Source organism: Molossus molossus, unplaced genomic scaffold, assembly GCF_014108415.1.
Source record: "Molossus molossus isolate mMolMol1 unplaced genomic scaffold, mMolMol1.p scaffold_m16_p_5, whole genome shotgun sequence".
Classification (NCBI taxonomy): domain Eukaryota; kingdom Metazoa; phylum Chordata; class Mammalia; order Chiroptera; family Molossidae; genus Molossus; species Molossus molossus.
Genome location: NW_023425388.1, coordinates 94,221,934 through 94,240,580, shown reverse-complemented (window position 1 = coordinate 94,240,580; position 18,647 = coordinate 94,221,934). Strand labels below are relative to the sequence as shown.

At 41.1% G+C, this 18,647-nt stretch overlaps 1 protein-coding gene across 1 annotated transcript in view; it reads right to left on the bottom strand.

The window, feature by feature from the left end:
• The window catches only part of VGLL3 (vestigial like family member 3), a 43,008-nt gene that overhangs the window by 12,578 nt on the left and 11,783 nt on the right, over positions 1-18,647 (bottom strand). Inside the window, exons 2-3 of the mRNA XM_036243706.1 lie at positions 17,153-17,435; positions 6,028-6,558 (exon numbers count right to left, since the gene is read on the bottom strand). Coding sequence (XP_036099599.1) covers positions 6,028-6,558; positions 17,153-17,435 — 814 coding nt within the window. The remainder of the gene's footprint in view (positions 1-6,027; positions 6,559-17,152; positions 17,436-18,647) is intronic.

The following is an 18,647-nucleotide window of genomic DNA, read 5'->3' as shown; positions in this document are numbered from 1 at the left end:
TCCTTTCTTCTCGAGGGTGAAAAATACCTTAGTATTTTAATATTTTATATAAATCATACTATCCTGTTAATTATTATTGTGACTCTCTGATGATTTCTCTTAAAATTTACCACCTCTCTCTCATTGTTAAATCTGGAATGGGAGCATTATGATATGAAGCACATTTGCAAATATCTTAGGTTAGTAACTCTTGGTTTCTTTCAGTCTTTTATGGCAAATGTATATCTTCAGAGAGGGAAATACTTTCCAAAAGGTTACTGGATATAAAGCTCTATGATTTTAATTCCCTTAATATCCTCAATAACATTAAAACATCAGTAATGTTTTAGAAGGGATGTTAAAGTAGCTCAGCATGGTTATTCTAAACTTTCACGCCACCTCCATCCTTTCTGTCTGGGCCTGTCAGCTCCAGACTACCTACAAGAAGGCATGGGTCCTGAGATGTGACCTGGCAGGATGGCAAACTTACAGGTTGGATGAAAAAGCAAGTTGTAACTTGATGTCCATCCCTCCTTCCTGGAGAGAAATTTCCTCTCCTTTTGCTGCTCTAGTGCATAGCTATTTTTCACCCTGCCTTTTTATTTCCTGTACTTGATAAAATAAAGATATATACATGTCTGCTAATGAATAGTCATGTAAAGTATCAGTATAGTATTGAGCAAGACTGATCATCAGTACCTTAACAACTGGAATAGTTTTATTTACCTGTTTTAAAGTGAGCATTATATAACAATTTGGGGCAATAAGCATTGCAACTTAAATCTCATTAAAATATAATTTTTGTAATTTGTAAATTAGAGCACTTCATAAAACATTCACACTAAAAGATTCAGATTAAGACAGAAGTTTTGCATGTAAGTGACAGGCCTTATACCATAAAGAATTCAGAAAACCATTTAAGATGACTTAAACTTTTATGATATTATCAGACACAAAGAGTCTATGAAAAGCAGAGAAGAAGGCTATTTGTGTACTCTAAACTTCCCCCGTGGTGCCCAGGGGGAAGTATTATCAACTTTAAGTTCTCAATTTTTTTTCCAGGTTTCTTATCAGAATAATTCCATTCACTGGTTTATCAAACCTGCTGGTATGACAATCTCTTTAGAAATAATTTAGTTTATGCCTCAAGCCATAAGAGGTACTAGAAACATAACTGCCTGTACTTATGGGAATTTTCACAACCTGCACTGAGTAAGTAATTTGTAGATCTAGTAGCTGTTGTAGTTTTGTGTTTCTCTGTCTAGCAAGAAGAAATGTCCCGTGCTGTGATACATAATCTTGATTTCACTGAATTCCTGAAGGTATGGTCGTTAGTGTGAGGTGATCCAGATAGTGTTTAATATCTGGCTCTGGTCATCATTTGGGGAAGAGACATTCAGTTATAGAATCTACTATTTCTGAAAATGTATAGCTGATGTTTACATGACAAATTTGTTTGAGAAGCCACATATTAAATCCCTTTTTACATCAACATATTAAATCCCTTTTACTTCCAGATTTCCTGAACCTGTGTTATAGTGCAGAATGTTATTTGGGGGTGGGTAATTTTAGCCTACCTAAATACATCTTAGCAAAAAGAATATCTGTACCTCAACTCTCAGCTGTTTATGTACATTTTATATTGAGTAACTGTGACATTCCTCAAAGTAAAAAAATTAATACATTTATAACAAAATTGTGGCTAAAATAACATGAGGGATCCTAAGAAAAATAAATCTGTGGATCCAGAGACGAAAACAATCTCAAGCCATGAGCAGCTTGTGTTTATAAAGAAGAAGTCATACCACAAAGCATGACTGCTTCTCCTTTTGCTAAATTTAAAAACAGCCAATGAAGTGGAAGTTATAAATCAAGTCACTCTGTATTTTAGTAAAAAGACCACATCAACAAATTTTTACTTGAAAAATTAATTAAAACAGTCTGGGATATGAGCCACTGTATGTCTTATTTTAGGTAAATTATTGGCCCAATGTCTGTTTACATACATAGCCCATGAGTTAAGTATGGAAAAAAATGAATTTTATATTATTAAATGATTGACAAACAAGGGAATAAAAAAGAGTTGCATTTGATGATGCATGAAAAGTGTGTAAGATTCAAATATCAGTGTCCATCGATAAAGTGCTGTTGGGACACAGCCGTCCTCATTTACTTAAGTCTTCTGTGCGCTGCTCCGACTCTGCAAAAGCAAAGCTGAGTGGTGGTGACAGTACGACCCTGCGAAGCCTTAACTATTCCTATCCGGCCCTTCACAGGAAAAGTTTGCTGACCCCGGATGTTATCATGCATGATACACTAAAACTTTCTTTAGTCATTAAGTTTAAGATTTTGTTCAGCCTTCAAGATTTTGTATAGATGGCTGCAAAATAAAAATGCACCTAGAATTATTAAATCTTTCCCCTACTGATGAAAATGTCATATCCTTCACCAAATTGCTTTCTAAATGGTTGCCTAATTTATCTCCTAATGGACTGTAACTGGATTTGAGAAGTTTCACACCTGTGTCACCTGAATGTGGGCCGTGGCCTGGGCTGCTCGGTCGCCACCGGCATGGGTGCCGAGTCCTGAGCTGAGCCACTGCTTTGGGCTGCTCAGTGGGCTCAGTGTTGCATAAATTGGATAGAGGAACTCATATCTCATTCTTCTCAATTACCCTGCCTCCCTAGCGTGGACCTATTATATAGAAACTTCTGTTCTTTAATAAGTAGCTAGAAAAGTGGAAGAGGAGCTACTACTTGGTTTTGTCCCCCTACGGTGGCTATTGTGATGGGCCACTGACCCTTCCTCATCCTTGTTGAGACAATCATTCCCCCACTGTTGGCAGCTCATGACTTTCAGCTGTTTCTCTCTTTGGGAACTGTCTGCAGCTGAATAAACCTATTGAGCCTAATGTCATGTCCCCTTTTGATAGGCAAATCCATCCAATAACCAGTCCATGCAGGAACAAACAAACCCATCCACCTCGACTTCAGGCAGGACAATTATAAAATGCCATATCATCTCCAGAGCTCCCTGTAGAGTCAACTAAGACTCAGTTAAACTGACCAAGACTTCTCCTACCCAGTTCTCCTCACGTCGCAAAGTTGTTGTCCTGAGAACATTACCCCATGAATTGTCTACAATCAAATCTGCACCTTAGAGTCTGTTTCTTCAGAAAACTAACCTAAAGCACTCCTTTTTGACTCTTCCCGAAAGAAGAGAGATGTGATGTTTGATAGAATTCTTGAGTTCAGGAGATGGAAATGAGCTCACGTGGCTCAGCCCCTTCCTCTGTCTTGGGGCCAGCCCCCATTCAAGGGACAGCACAGCCAACCTGCCACTGCCAGTTGTAGGGTAAGCATACCAGGGTCACACTTCAGATCATGATCCTCAAATTTCTTTTCATAGTAGTGGTGCTCTGCATTGTGTGACAAGATGTCTATGGGAAACTCCTCTGAACTCTAAGATTTTCCATAGAGTTGGATCTCCCAGAATCTAAATTTAGCCCAAGATACACAATGTCCAATTTTAGCAGTAAGCCTAATCTAGGATCTCTAATGTAACCTGATCAAAGATTATGCTAATTTGATTTTTATTTCACTGATTCCATTTTCTTTGTTTTCTCAATTGAGTCAAAACTATGGGGCAGGGATGAATTATGATCTTATCCTAAACCCACACTGACACAAAATAGCATTTTATACATCCGATAGGTAACAGTTCACTCCTTGTTATTAATCATTAATAGTCTAAATTAATAATCTAATTTACATACACTTGCAGGGAGATGCTGCCCCAGCAATTCCTTAGAGAGGGACAGGTCTTAGTTCAAATCGAACTTGAGTATTTGCGATTTAGGCAAGCAATTTTCAAACAGAAAAACTGAGCCTATTTCCTTATTTGTAAATGAATGAAAGAAGACCCATTTCAGAATTAGTTTAAGAATTGAGAGCAATAATATGTATAAAGTACCTCTGGCAATACCTTATATAGTGGGTACTCAACACTAGGAATGTTAATTCATAGCTCAGAGAGAACAAAACTACTCCCTCCTCCATTTGAAAATGTAGAAGGATGATTTTTGTCCCGAAGAAACCATTTAAAGCTAAAATTGTGAACAATGCGTTCATGAGTCAGGCTCACACCAAAGTTGACAACTACAGAAGCAGGTAACAGGTAAGAGAATTAGAAAGAGAGAACAATAAGCAATCACATTCTGTCTTTATGTTACAGAATGCACAGAGGGGACACTTGGACTGAATGCGTTTATCCCCCTGAAATTCATAGGTTGAATTCTAATGCCCAGAGTGACAGTGTTGGGAGGTGGGGACTTTGCAGGTAACTAGGTCATGAGGGCAGAACCCTCATGAATGGGGTTAGTGTCCTTATAAAACAGATCCCAGAGAGCCTCCCTGTCCTTCATGCTATGTGGGGACACCTTGAGAAGACAGTGTCTCTGAAACAGAAAGTGGGCCCTTGCCAGACACTGAAAGTGCCAGGACCTTGACCTTGGACTTCTCAGCTTCCAGAACTATGACAACTAAACGTTTGTTGTTTAGGACACCCAGTGTGTGGTGTTCTGTTACAGCAGCCCAAAGTGATTAAGAAAGGAGAGAATATCCCCTTTGCCTACTAAGGGCACTATTAACTCTGGACACACAGGTACCAAGGGAGGGAGATAAGACAGGTCTGCATAAATCAGCTACCCATGATGGCAGCTACCAAATTGGACCTTGGCTCAGATCTGGCCCCAGGCACCCAGCAATCAAGAGTTGCCTTCATTTGACTAGCATGTGGCTAAGAAGGGAAGCTGTGCTGGTCAGCCCCACCACTTCTCTCCTCCTAGAGAGGGGGAACCAAATGCCCAGATAGTTTGGAAAAGCAGTTTGAACCCAGATATTCAACAGGAAGCTGATGGGTGGGGCCAGCAAGGACCAATGTTGGAAAGCTCAGTGCAGAACCAGTAGCCAAGGGAAGACTGTTCCACTCTCGTCAGAGTGAATGCCACTTGATGCTGGGATTCATTCCTCTGGGGATTTCTCTTTTCTGAACCTGCACTTGGATTAAAGATCCTGCACACTACAGAAAAACTAAGAAAAGTGTGACTTTCTTTAAACTTCTGGAAAGAAAGCTCTATGTCACAAAGTGCTCCAGGGAATGAACCTGGGAGGTGAAGGTGGATGACTTTGGAATGTAGACTCCATAGATGTAATCACTGACTTGATTGGTCTTTTTTAGCTTCTGTTGCTTGTGATTTCATGAATTCAGAACTATTACTACTATTAATATGACTAGTCTGGTCCAAAAACCAAGCTCAAACATTTAACACCATGAGCTTCAGCACCAGTGAATTCCAGAGAGGAGCTGAATATTCTGTGAATAAATATTTCCCTTACCATTTTTATGAATCTGTTGAATATAAACTTTATAGTAGTTTTATTAAGTTTGATGTTATTTAAAACAGACAGAAAGAAAGAAAGAAAAGAAAGAGGAGTAGAGGGAGGATGAGAAAGGGAGGGAAAAAAAGAGAAGGCAAAAGAAGGGAAGAAAAATCCAGTTTTCTTAAAATACATTCCTTAACATTTTTTAAAGAGTAGACTACATTACAGAAAGCAGCTTGTTTTATAAGTCATAAATAATACCTAAAAAGAAGAGAAAAACAATCACTGAAGCATACTATTTATGATTTCTATTAGGTATTACACATAGTAGAGCAACAAGGATGAGGGGATTGAAAGAATATGCTCAATACTTTGTAAACATAACGTATCAAAGATTCCAGTCCAAAGAAGCACATTGCTAGCTTAAGAAATGGGAGAAAAGTTCTGAGACCTTTCTCAGGCTATACTCCGTGAACGAGTCATACCAGTTTCTATAGGAATGCAGGAATTATTGCAAAATGGTTAGGTTCTACAAACATATTGGCAAAGCTTAACTTTACATATAAGAGAAAACGTATCTAAGGTACTCAAAACATGCCCCACTAGTAAATATTTATCTCTTAACTTTTTCTTCTTTTTATGGAAAGGAGGAAATCCCCTGGCTCACCTGCATCAAAGCCCACACTTGGCACTATGTCCACAGTTCCATGGAAGGCTCCGGCCCACGCTGAGGTAGCAGTGGTGACTGTCGTCGGATTTGTCTTTGTGATGTCACACTGGGGAGCAGGAATCCTGGCTGCACGCACTGATGGCATCAGCAGTGGCCCATAGGAGGAATCCAAGCCAGAGCCAGCAGAAGGGTGGTGGTGGTGGTGGTGGTGGTGTCGGCGGTGCATGTGAGCATGGGGATGGTGGTGCCGCAGGTACATGTCATGCATGTGGCTGTAGGATGGGCTCACCTGAGATGCCAAAGGGTAGTGCCAGGACTCAGACACGGGAGGGGGAGGGGCTGGGCCAGTCTGGTGCAGGCCATGTCCTGGCCAGGGACTGGGGTCAGCTGCGGTAAAGGTGCCAGGGGGTGCAGTGACCTGGAAGTCAGGATGAACTCCCCCAAAACAGGGTGCAGGTGGGGGCTGGTAAGAGCTGGTCCAAAAGGAAGTTGGGAAGCTACTCCTCTGACTTGCAAGAGTTGAGCTGTCTGAGAAGACAGAAAAATAAATTATTTACATAAGATTCAGTTCTGGGATAGACTTGCCTCCACATGACCTGTATTTTACAGCAGGCTGATCAGTGTGCACCCCCACACAGAGGTGGACTGAGACTCTGAAAATCCCTGAGCTCCCATCAAGTCTTCACACAGGGTTCACAGTGCTGAGCGACCCCACCCCCTGCCTCGCGCCTCATTTGTTTAGCTCATGCAGTCACAATCCTTGCTAAAGCCTGCAAGTCAGGATTGACAAGCTTCATTTCCTCCTGAGTCTTGCTGCCATCAAGTCTGAGCAAAGGTCACAGGTCCCTACCTGGCAGTAAAGAAAGCGGATGCCCTATGTGTGGTTTAGGTAGGTTGAAAATGATGATGTTTACTAACTTCTTTTAAATGCAAATATAATTTTCATTCAATGTAAACATTTTAATGCTGAAAGAAACAAGTGGAAGTGAGGTTGCATTTAATTATGCTCACCAATACTCATTTTCCATTACGAAGAGTATTCTAAGCTTTTTTTTTTTTTTTTCTGTAGAGGTCTGGGAGTCTGAGCGGAGAATAATAATAGTTAACATTTAATGATAGTGACCAAATGCCCAACACTAGGCCAAGCCTTTTCATGGATGATTTTGACGGATCCTCACTTCAGCTCTATGAGGTATTACTGCTATTTTATTGTGGTTGTTATTCCCACTTTATCCGTGAGGAAATCGAGGCAGAGAAGAAGCCCAAGACTTCACAGCTGGCAAATAGGAAACTGAGCTTGGCTGACAGGTAGCCTGCCTCCTCCATGGCCAGCTGCCTCACAACTGTGCCACAAGAGGGCACAATTGTTACTGTGGTCTGAACATGAGATTTTGGTGAAGGTTTTATAGAAACCAAGAGATTCAAGTAGAGTAATGGGTTTGAGAAGGTGTTTGGGTAGCGAAAATAATAACAACGAATAGCACTTAGAGATAAATCAGAAAGAAGGATAACCCTCCCCAACTCTGCTTCAATTCAATTTCTTCACTCAATCCTCAGTAGCATATTTATAGATGACCTACTGTGCGCCAAACATAGAAAGGTCATGAATGATCAGAGAGAGGTCACTTCTAATCACAACCTGATGGAGGACAGATAATAAATCGACATGTGCCATGTGACATGCTAGGTGGTCTCATGAGGGGAAGCACAGGGCGAGGGCCCAGAAGCAGCGTAAGCAAGTGAGAGCTAATTGAAAAGGAAAGTAAGGTAAGCCTTGTAAAGAGGTAGTGAAGAAAGTTTTAGGAAAATGGAAAAGTATGTGAAAAAAACAAAAAGTACACACACACATGCACACACACACACGTTTATACAAAAAAACAGCATTTGAAGGGTTAAAATGAGTTCAGTGGGCAAAAGGTAGCAAAAATTTAGACTAGGGTCCAAGGAGGACACAGGTGGGCATGGCCTTGCCAACCACATGCTGACGTGGTTTCTGTCCTGACAAGGTCTCTGAACTTTGAATGGTTTTAATCTAGAGACTGATGTAGTCAGATCGCTGCCCGGGAAGGTCGGCAGCTCCAGTGACAGCCTGTGGCCATGGTGCGGTGTGACTTAGTGCGCACTGGACTGGAAGTCTCGGGGGATCAGCCAGAGAACTAGACCCAGCTCTCACCTCATCTCATTTATGACCCCACATGGATCTGTCGACCTCTGCGCCTCAATTTCTTCCACCAAAATATGAGGCACTTGAATAAAAATCCCAACTGTCTTCTGCCTCCACACTTCTATCACTCTGTAAAATGACCTATAAATGATTTCTAGCTATAGATTAAGATAAGGTTGCTTAGCACATTAGTCATGCATGTGTAGTAAGATAGTAGTTTTATAACTGGGTTCCACACACACACTAAAAAAAAATCTTGCTAGGTCTTCCCACTGAATAAAGGATATCCTAAGAAGTACTCTGAAAAAATAAAATAGACATTCAGAAGTCAGACATACCCATGCTCTCACTTCATAAATTTCCAGGACAGTTTGTTTGTTTGTTTAACTTCAGGGAAAGCTTGTATAACCTGAATCAACCACCACATATGTGATTTGACTAAGATAATTAGGGTGTCACTGTGGCCTTCCAACATGTCCGTTCTCCAGACTCCCTAAGGCTGTGGTACCAGCCCTGCAAACTGCGCTGTTCTCTCCAGTGGCCCAGAGCCGCCGTCCACCCCATTCCCTCTACGGACAGTCCACTATTATCGTCTCACATTCAAGCCTCTCCCCAAAAGAATCTCTGTGGACCTCAAAACCTTGGGGAAATCTAGGAAATAGCAATCTTCCAAAGGCAAAGGATGGACGTGCACATGTTCTTCAAGTCTTCAAACAGTACCGGCAAACTTTTCATTCAAGGAATTTGTTTATCACAATCACAGTCCATCAGAAAACAGCACCTAAAATCAAACTTACTGGCTTTGGAGCAAAAACGTTTTATTTCAGATTGGTCTTCCTTTGATATATGAAAAATAGCTGCTAATGACAAGAAAGAAAATAATATAAGCTGTGAGAAGAAAATTCAATTTGCCTTAAATGATAGCCATCGTAGAATATTTCTGTCACACCCACAATGGGAGCTGTCAGTGTGTGAAGTTTAAAACCCATAACAGGAGTTTACAGAGGCTCCTTCTATCACGATATGCAGCTTTGCCACCACCAACCTGTCACTTTTCTCTCACAGATCCAATCTTCGGCACCAAACCCTTCATTGTACTCATAATTTCCATCTCCCAGTGAGGCCAGAATCCCACGATAAAAACTGCTGAACCCAGCCCATAGGTGTGTGCCAGAGATAGAGTTCCTTATTAAAGTTCCCCATTAAAATATCAAAAGGAGATATGTCATTTCTCTGGATGTTTTCCTTTTTATTTCCTTTCATTTATTTGTACATGGACCCAATTTTATAGATGCTTAAGCATTTTGGATATGCATGTATAAATACATGAACCAATTCCTTAGCAACAATCTAGTCCTATTTATGAAGTATTGTATTGTGATTAGTGAACACATTATCATTGAGAGTAGAACTCTTTTTTTTTTTTAAATGCACTTCATAAAGTCTGAACAAAGCTTTAAAATGCCCCAGGGAAAAATTAAATTAGAAGCAACTTAATATTTTCCCAGTGGGTATGTCTCCTGAGAGTAATATAGACTTTGCAGAGATCTATGCAGCCCTTTCAAAAACAATGCTGCATTTTACAAGCAAACGAATTGATATTGAATAGAAAATATATTTAGGGACAAGTCTAAACTTCAAAACCACTATGTGGTATCTTGATTGTTAAGGAAAAAAAAGGTTTGATACAAAGAAACAGATGATATACTTTCTTTCATGCTTGGAAATCAGTGTACTTATTTCATATGTATGTAAATTTTTTTCATTACATGACTCTTTGCTTACGAGAACTTAATCACAGCCACATTTGTTGGATGAAAAAGCATATGAGAAACTGTGCACAAGCTATTTCCATGCAATATTACTTTGCAGGTTAGTGGAGGCAGTTCAGAACTGTACAATGTTAACACTCCACGAGGACTGTAGAATCAGTGTTACTTGATAGTTGGATGATGTTAACACTGACAATCTGACACATACAAAAGATCTATACTTTTATTCAGTTTGCATTTAGTATTTTAAAAATTACACACACACACACACTCCTATTCCTAAATAACAAAAAGACAAATTGATAGATTTTTAGGTCCATACAGCCCACCCAAAGCATACCCAGTAATCTCAGTGTGATTTATCTCAGAAATACACCTTAGAGACATAGAGGAGTTAAACATGGACCACCAAGAGGTTTTTTCAATTCATATTAGCTGGAATACTTTTTACATTAATTCTAAATGTCTCTGAAAAAAATTCAAGGGCAAAAAATATAAGCAAGAGAAAATTCAACATTTTAAAAATTAAGCACTGTATTACTTAATTTGAAAAAAAAACTATATTAAAAGTGAAAATGGGACAATAAAATGTTATAGAACCACTATCTTGTTATCTGAAAACTCCAGAAAACATATTCTTAGAATAAATATTGACTTAAAACATCAGTGTTAAAAAACAACATTTACCTTTTTTATTAATCTCAGTAAAACAAAATGCTATTGCATTCTTAACCTAGAATCCATACTATAATTTAATTCCCATCCTCTTCTTCTGCTTCCCATGAAAAATTGTAGTGTATGGGATCCAATGTCTTCTGTCATGCAGAAATTAGGCGCAACCATTAAGTCCAAAGACTGCCTTCTGGCTCCCTTGTTCTAGAGTTGCTCAAAATAGGTCTTGTGACTAAAATGAGCGATATCAGATGCCCACGCTCCTTGGAGGCAGGCGATGAGGTACATCAGACCTCCCTTTCCTTCCAGCTGCCTGTTCTCCTGGAGATGTAGCTCAACTATCTCCCTCCCAGCTCAGCCAGCTCAGAAAACCAGCCTTCCCCCCTTTCTCCCTTTTGCTGTCTTAGGTTATACTCATTTTGAGAGGTCTCTGTAACCAGAATGAGCTGCTTCAGGCACACACTACTAGATCAATCAGTCAACAATTACTTTGCCACTACAGTAAGTACAAATGTCAGTAAGTTTACTATTCAGCATGGTTTCTAAGTCAGTGATATATTTTGCTATGGTTTAACTTAGCTACTCACCTTTCACACACACACACACACACACACACACACACACACACACACACCACTTACTGGGGCACTGAGATCAGTGCATAAACATATTTGAAGCTGATGTTTCTATTTAGATGGAGATAAGGGGATAATCAGATTCATTAGGTTGTCTTAACTGAGAAGTCCTATTCAACTCCTAGAATGTGTGGTTAAATAAGAGGGAATTTATGCTACATTGTGGCAAACAAAGTATGGCTACTTCTTGTCCATTGTTTTCTTAACTGCAAAACACCTAAAGAGGATCTTCCTCACACCATCGAGACACACAAAGCATGACCATTATTCCATTATTATCTGACACTCTATTCTTGTCTAAGGATTTACTGTGTAAATGTATTCCACAATCAAACATAATTCAGTTTTAAATTCCTTTGTAGCACTGTAGCACTTCTGTAGCACTGTAAAAATTGTATGCTATAAATTAGACCCTTTAATTTAATACAGCTGGTCAGCAGCTCCTTCATAAAGTATTATTGTCATGCCATCAACACTGTCAATAGCCTTGAGTACCTACTATGTCCAAGAAACTGTGTTTCTGCCAAAAATACAAACTTCCAAAACACAGTGTTTCTGTGTAAAGACCCAAGTGGTGTTCTACATGCAAAATAAGCAGAAACTTAAGAAAATGAGAAAATGCATCTGACCTGCATTTAGTACCTTGCATCAAGCCCTATGCCAAATTCTTCATATATATTATTTAAAAATTTTTATTATAACCCTAGGAAATGGGTATCAATAAACACATATATACGTGAAGTTGAGCCCACAGAGATTTTAAGTAATTAATTCCAAATCACATTGCAACCAAACAGTAATGAGACCTGCACTTGAACCCAAAACAAACAGAATCCAAAGGCTACATTACCCAAACCTATATGACTTTGGCAACTAATATAAAACTCCTAATAACTCCTTTTATTAGACATGGGAATCTTAATTTATTATACCTCTTTTTATGATATAATTTTCTAAATCTTTATTTTGTGAATCTATGAATCATATCCAAGTGATGAATGTTTAGCTAAAAACAACTGATTCACAACTAGAAATAACTATAGCAAGGTTCTATTCATAACTGGAAAGTAAATAATACATTTGAAATCACAAAACTTTACAGAGAAAAGATTTTAGCAATCAATTCAAACACCTTATTTTACAAATAACAAAACTGTAATCAATTATTTCATACAAGTTATTGATAACAAATTCTCCATTAAGGACTCTTGTTTTATAATCTGGGATACATGGTATGAACTTGGGGTATTTAAGTCAGTCACTTAATCATTCAGTTCATATTTATTCCAGATCTTTCTTTTAGAAAGGCATTATCCCAAGAACTGGGGAAAACCATTGTGGGAGGTGGAGAGATGGAAATTGAAGAGCACACTGTGTTTGCCTGTGCTATTCTGGTAAACTGGCATAAAATGCTCTAAAAATCCTTGTTTCTACCTATCACTTTTCACTGCACTCCATACGCACCAGCATTTTTACTTCTAATAAACACTCTAAGCTCAGTCTTAACTCAGGGTCCTTGCACTGGGTGTTCGCTCTGCCTCAAGTAGCTTCCCCAGACAGCCACGCGATGAGCACTGGTCTTTTCCGCGGGTCTGTGTCAGATGTGACAGTCTCAGAGAGCACACCCACTATGCTCTGAGTGAATCGAAGCTTGCGTTTCACTGTGCATTTAATACCTGTCTCTTCCACGAACAAGCTCCCTGAGTGTGGAGTCTCAGACTCCCTGCGCGCTGATATATTCCCACTACCTAGAACAGAGGAAGACTAATACACGTGCTGCATGAGTCAATGAATAAGAGATAGATAGATTTGAAGGCCAAGTTTAAGATAATGCCAAGAAAATTGTAACAATAGTTACTAAAACATGAGCCTTATTTACCCTTTTTATACTAAAATTTGGCGTCCATCCAAAGGTCTTCTCTATTCAGTCATGCAGATTACAGGACAAACAGTGAACTGTGGAGTTTTTGCATGCAGACGACTCCTCACTTGAAACTATCTTGGTTATGATACTACAGACAATCACTCCCACATCTAGCTATATTTGGACCTCTTGTTCCTGTATTCCAAGCTGAATGATTACTAGGATTGCCTATACCTATATTCTAAAAAAAGGAGGCATTACCTTTATTACTCTCCTAGCATGAATTATCCTGATAGGATTTATCATTGATATACCAAACTATTAAAGTCAGCTAATTCACTGAAGTTTTCTTTTTATCCTCCAGGAGTTATTAAACACATTCACCACGTGCTATCAAATAGAATATTGGTTGATTGTATGATATAACATCTTAGGTTTCCAAGGGCTAAGTTGTCAGTTCTGTGGGAAGTCTGTAATATGTACTAATCAAATAAGCAGTTATGAGTCCCAATTCATCTCTGTCAAGGTCTCAGTCACTTAGGTTTGTTTTCCACCTTCCCTTTTTAGTCACTGCTTCATATTTACGTTCTTCATATTTATGAGAAGGAAGGAAGGAAGGAAGGAAGGAAGGAAGGAGGGAGGAAGGAAGGAGAGAAGAAAGGAAGGGAGGGAAGAAGAAAGGAAGGGAGGGAAGAAGGAAGGAAGGAAGGAAGGAAGGAAGGAAGGAAGGAAGGAAGGAAGGAAGGAAGGAAGGAGGGAGGGAGAAAGGAAGGAAGAGAGGAAGGAAGAAAGGAAGGAGAGAAGAAAGTAAGGGAGGGAGGGAGGTGGGAAGGAAGGAGGGAAGGAAAGAAGGAAGGAAGGAAGGAAGGAAGGAGGGAGGAAGGAAGGAGAGAAGAAAGGAAGGGAGGGAAGAAGAAAGGAAGGGAGGGAAGAAGGAAGGAAGGAAGGAAGGAAGGAAGGAAGGAAGGACAGGAAGGAAAGGAAAGGAAGGAAGGAAGGCAGAAGGAGGAGGGAGGGAAGGAAGGAAGAAGGAAGGAAGGAAGAAAGGAAGGAGAGAAGAAAGTAAGGGAGGGAGGGAGGTGGGAAGGAAGGAGGGAAGGAAAGAAGGAAGGAAGGAAGGAAGGAAGGAAGGAAGGAAGGAAGGAAGGAAGGAAGGAAGGAAGGAAGGGAAGGAAGGAAGGAAGGGAGGAGAGGAAGAGGGAGGAAAAAGAAGGAAGAAGGAAGGAAGGAAGGAAGGAAGGAAGGAAGGAAGGAAGAAGGAAGGAAGGGAGAGAGGGAGGGAGGGAGGAAGGAAGGAAGGAAGGAAGGGAGGGGAGGAAGGAAGGAAGGAGAAGGGAGGGAGGGAAGGAAGGAGGGAGGAAGGAAGGAAGGAAGGAAGGAGGGAGGGAGGAAGGAAGGAAGGAAGGAAGGAAGGAGGGAGGGAGGGAGGGAGGAAGGGAGGAAGGGAGGAAGGAGGGAGGAAGGAAGGAAGGAAGGAAGGGAAGGAAGGAAGGAAGGAAGGAAGGAAGGAAGGAAGGAAGGAAGGAAGGAAGGAAGGAAAGGGAGAGAGGGAGGAAAAGAAAGGAAAGAAGGGAGGGAGGGAGAAAAGGAAGGGAGGGAGGGAGGTGGGAGGGAAGGAGGGAAGGAAGGGAGGAAGGGAGGGAGGGAGGGAGGGAGGAAGGAAGGAAGGAAGGAAGGAAGGAAGGAAGGAAGGAAGGAAGGAAGGAAGGGAGAGAGGGAGGAAAAGAAAGGAAAGAAGGGAGGGAGGGAGAAAAGAAGGAAGGGAGGGAGGTGGGAGGGAAGGAGGGAAGGAAGGGAGGAAGGGAGGGAGGGAGGGAGGGAGGAAGGAAGGAAGGAAGGAAGGAAGGAAGGAAGGAAGGAAGGAAGGGAGAGAGGGAGGAAAAGAAAGGAAAGAAGGGAGGGAGGGAGAAAAGGAAGGGAGGTGGGAGGGAAGGAGGGAAGGGAAGGAGGGAGGGAGGGAGGGAGGGAGGGAGGGAGGGAGGAAGGAAGGAAGGAAGGAAGGAAGGAAGGAAGGAAGGAAGGAAGGAAGGGAGAGAGGGAGGAAAAGAAAGAAAAGTAGGGAGGGAGGGAGAAAAGAAGGGAGGTGGGAGGGAAGGAGGGAAGGGAAGGAGGGAGGGAGGGAGGGAGGGAGGAAGGAAGGAAGGAAGGGAGGAAGGAAGGAAGGAAGGAAGGAAGGAAGGAAGGAAGGAAGGAAGGAAGGGAGAGAGGGAGGAAAAGAAAGGAAAGAAGGGAGGGAGGGAGAAAAGGAAGGGAGGGAGGGAGGTGGGAGGGAAGGAGGGAAGGAAGGGAGGAAGGGAGGGAGGGAGGAAGAGAGGGAGAAAAAGAAAGAAAAGTAGGGAGGGAGGGAGAAAAGAAGGGAGGTGGGAGGGAAGGAGGGAAGGGAAGGAGGGAGGGAGGGAGGGAGGGAGGGAGGGAGGGAGGGAGGGAGGAAGGAAGGAAGGAAGGAAGGAAGGGAGAGAAGGAGGAAAAAAAAGGAAAGAAGGGAGGGAGGGAGAAAAGAAGGAAGGGAGGGAGGTGGGAGGGAAGGAGGGAAGGAAGGGAGGAAGGGAGGGAGGGAGGAAGGAAGAAGGAAGGAAGGAAGGAAGGAAGGAAGGAAGGAAGGAAGGAAGGAAGGAAGGAAGGAAGGAAGGAAGGAAGGGAGAGAGGGAGGAAAAGAAAGGAAAGAAGGGAGGGAGGCAGAAAAGAAGGAAGGGAGGGAGGTGGGAGGGAAGGAGGGAAGGAAGGGAGGGAGGGAAGGAGGGAGGGAGGAAAGATGGAAGAGAGGGAGGAGGGAAGGAAGGAAGGGAGGGAGGGAGTGAAGACAAACATCATATCTACCGATCAGTTCCAGCAATTTCACGGCCAGGACCTCTCCTACAATGGGCAGAACCATTCCTCTTATGCTGAGAGGGGACTGACCACTCATCACCTCTCACCTGCCCCCAATCACAGGTAGCCTACCACAGGTGACCTACCTCTCCGCATTATAGGATCACCTGGAGCACCTGTTAAAGTGTGATTCCCACAGCCTTCCTTTAGAAGTGCTGCTTCAGTAGGGGTGAGTTCGGTGGCCTGTAATGAGTGTTTCTGACAGCAGGACATCAGTGATTACCAAATGGGCGCCTGCCTCTGAATCACTGGGAAAGCTGTTAAAACACACACTACCCTGAGTTTCTGGTTCAGTAGGTCAGAGGTGTGGCCCAGGAATCTGCATTTCTAATAAACTCCCACATGAGGCCAATGTTCCTGGTCCTGGAAACTAAGCTTTGAGAACCATTTTACTAGATGCTTCGAATAACCTGGTGAGTTCAGAAAAAAACATCCATAACACATTTCTCTAAAACTATCATTGGAATGATGTATTACATTTTTTCCTCTAACCTTGTACTCATCCCAATAAAGATGTCACCCAATAATTTTCAGTGAGCTAGTCATCAGATCCAAGCACAGCTCTGTGACCTGTATGCAGATAAAGAGGATGCTCATTCTTCTGTTTTACTTCACTGAGGTCTAAGCCATGTAGATATAGTCATGTCTAGACTGTGCACAATGAGTTAATACACAACAAAGCAAGACAGAGAAAGCTATCAAGACAACACAGAAGCCTTTCAAAGTCTGTACTCCTGGGTCAGACTCAGACCCCTGCTATGTCACCACGCAGCACCTAGTGGAATGAGCAAGAGTTAATTTTTAAAAGTTGATCCAGGCACGCCTGTTATTTAGACATCCAAATTGGGCCATCGGAGCTTAAGGAATGGTGCCTTGCAGCTAGATCCTGCCACTATAAACTCCTCCGGTTGCATCACTACTTTCCATGAGGAATTTAAGGGGTGTGACTGCATCTTTTCCAACCCTGCATTCCACATGTGACAAAACTGATCCAGCTGTTTGTCTGAAAGAAATTCCTTGCTGTCCTTAAAAATTAAAAAGCAAGTGGATATCCGTCCTTCAGAGGCAAGTCTCCAGCTGGAACCTGGTACAGGCAGTTGCAAAACAGAGACAGGGCCCTGGAGAGCATCTGCTTTTAAATTCTTACCTCGCCATAGGGGGGTTAGCCCCATCTTGCTTTTTGAAATGGCAGATTCTGGATGGAGGGTGCTGGCTTGGCCCAAAGCTCTTGAGAAGTGTTCATCCACTACTGACCCAATGTCTCCCTGGAAATAAGTGAAAAGGACACAGCGAGAGTTAAGGTACTCCATCTCGGCAGGCTGGTCTTTCTCCTCCTCCTCCTCCTCCTCCTCCTCCTCCTCCTCCTCTTGTTTGCTGGGAAAGGTGACTTCCAGAGAGTCCTGCATCTTGCTGTATACCGCTAACTTCTTCTGGGATGGAATAAACAAAACACAGTATCAAAGACAGTTTGTAAAAAAGCATTAACTAGTTAAATTTTCAGTTTTAAAAAATATAATTAACATATGTTCTCAAACTGATTCTTCATCTGCTTTACTGCATCTTTCCCTCCCCGAACCAGCCTTCTCCTTCTCACCCTCAAAAAAACTATTTCAAAGCTATTTAGAACAAACATTAAAGTCCTTTATCAGACTGTATATTTCCAGAGTGTGAAAATGTTTTGTTAATTCAGATATACCAAAAGAAGGATGACTTTTCTAAAGGTGAGCACTTCCTTCCTGTTTCCCTTCCATGTTTTACTGTGAACACTGAACATACAGCAACATTCTAGTTTGGGACAGGAAGACATGGAGAGACCTAACTGTCTGAGGGTGGGCTGGAGAAGAAAAGAGCTTTTCATAAGTGAAATAAACTAAAATAAAAACAGGAATGTAGCATCTTATAAAAGGATTTGGCAGACATGCCCACCTCATTTCTCAAAATTCAAACTAAAATGACAAAATAAGTCTGTGTGAAGATTCATTTTGCATGGAACATACTTTTCAGATGTTCCACTTACACCATTATCATAGAGGGGAGAAAAGGTATTGTTTTTGCTTACAGAAAATAATACAAGATGCTAGCAATGACTAGTGTGGCTTTCAAATAAAAATTGGAAAGTTTTGATGGGTTTAAATATTTCAAACATATGATAATAATAGTTATACATATTATGCCATTTATAAAACTTTACATTTATTAATTACCCCACTTAATAGTTACAATTCTATAACATGGTTATTGTTACTATCCATATTTTAAACATGAAGGAACTAATGCACAAAGAAGTGAAGTAACTTGACAAAGCTCACACAGCATTTAAGTGGTGGAGCCAGAATTTGCAATAAAAATGTGCAGGTGTATATATGTGTGTGCATGTATGTGATGGAGGAGAGCAGAGCAGGGGTATAAAGTATGGGAATAAAAATTGCCAAAATGTTATATTTTGTATTGTTTATCTGAATGGTAAGTTTTTCGTTGTTATTTTCTTATTCTTGCTTTTCAATATTTTCATTTTTTATTGAACACTTATTACTTTTATTATCAATAATTTTAATGTGAAATAGATATAAGAAGATAATGCTAAATATCAAAAAATCCATTAGCCTTACAATAAAATAAGCTTTTTATTATCTATATACCTG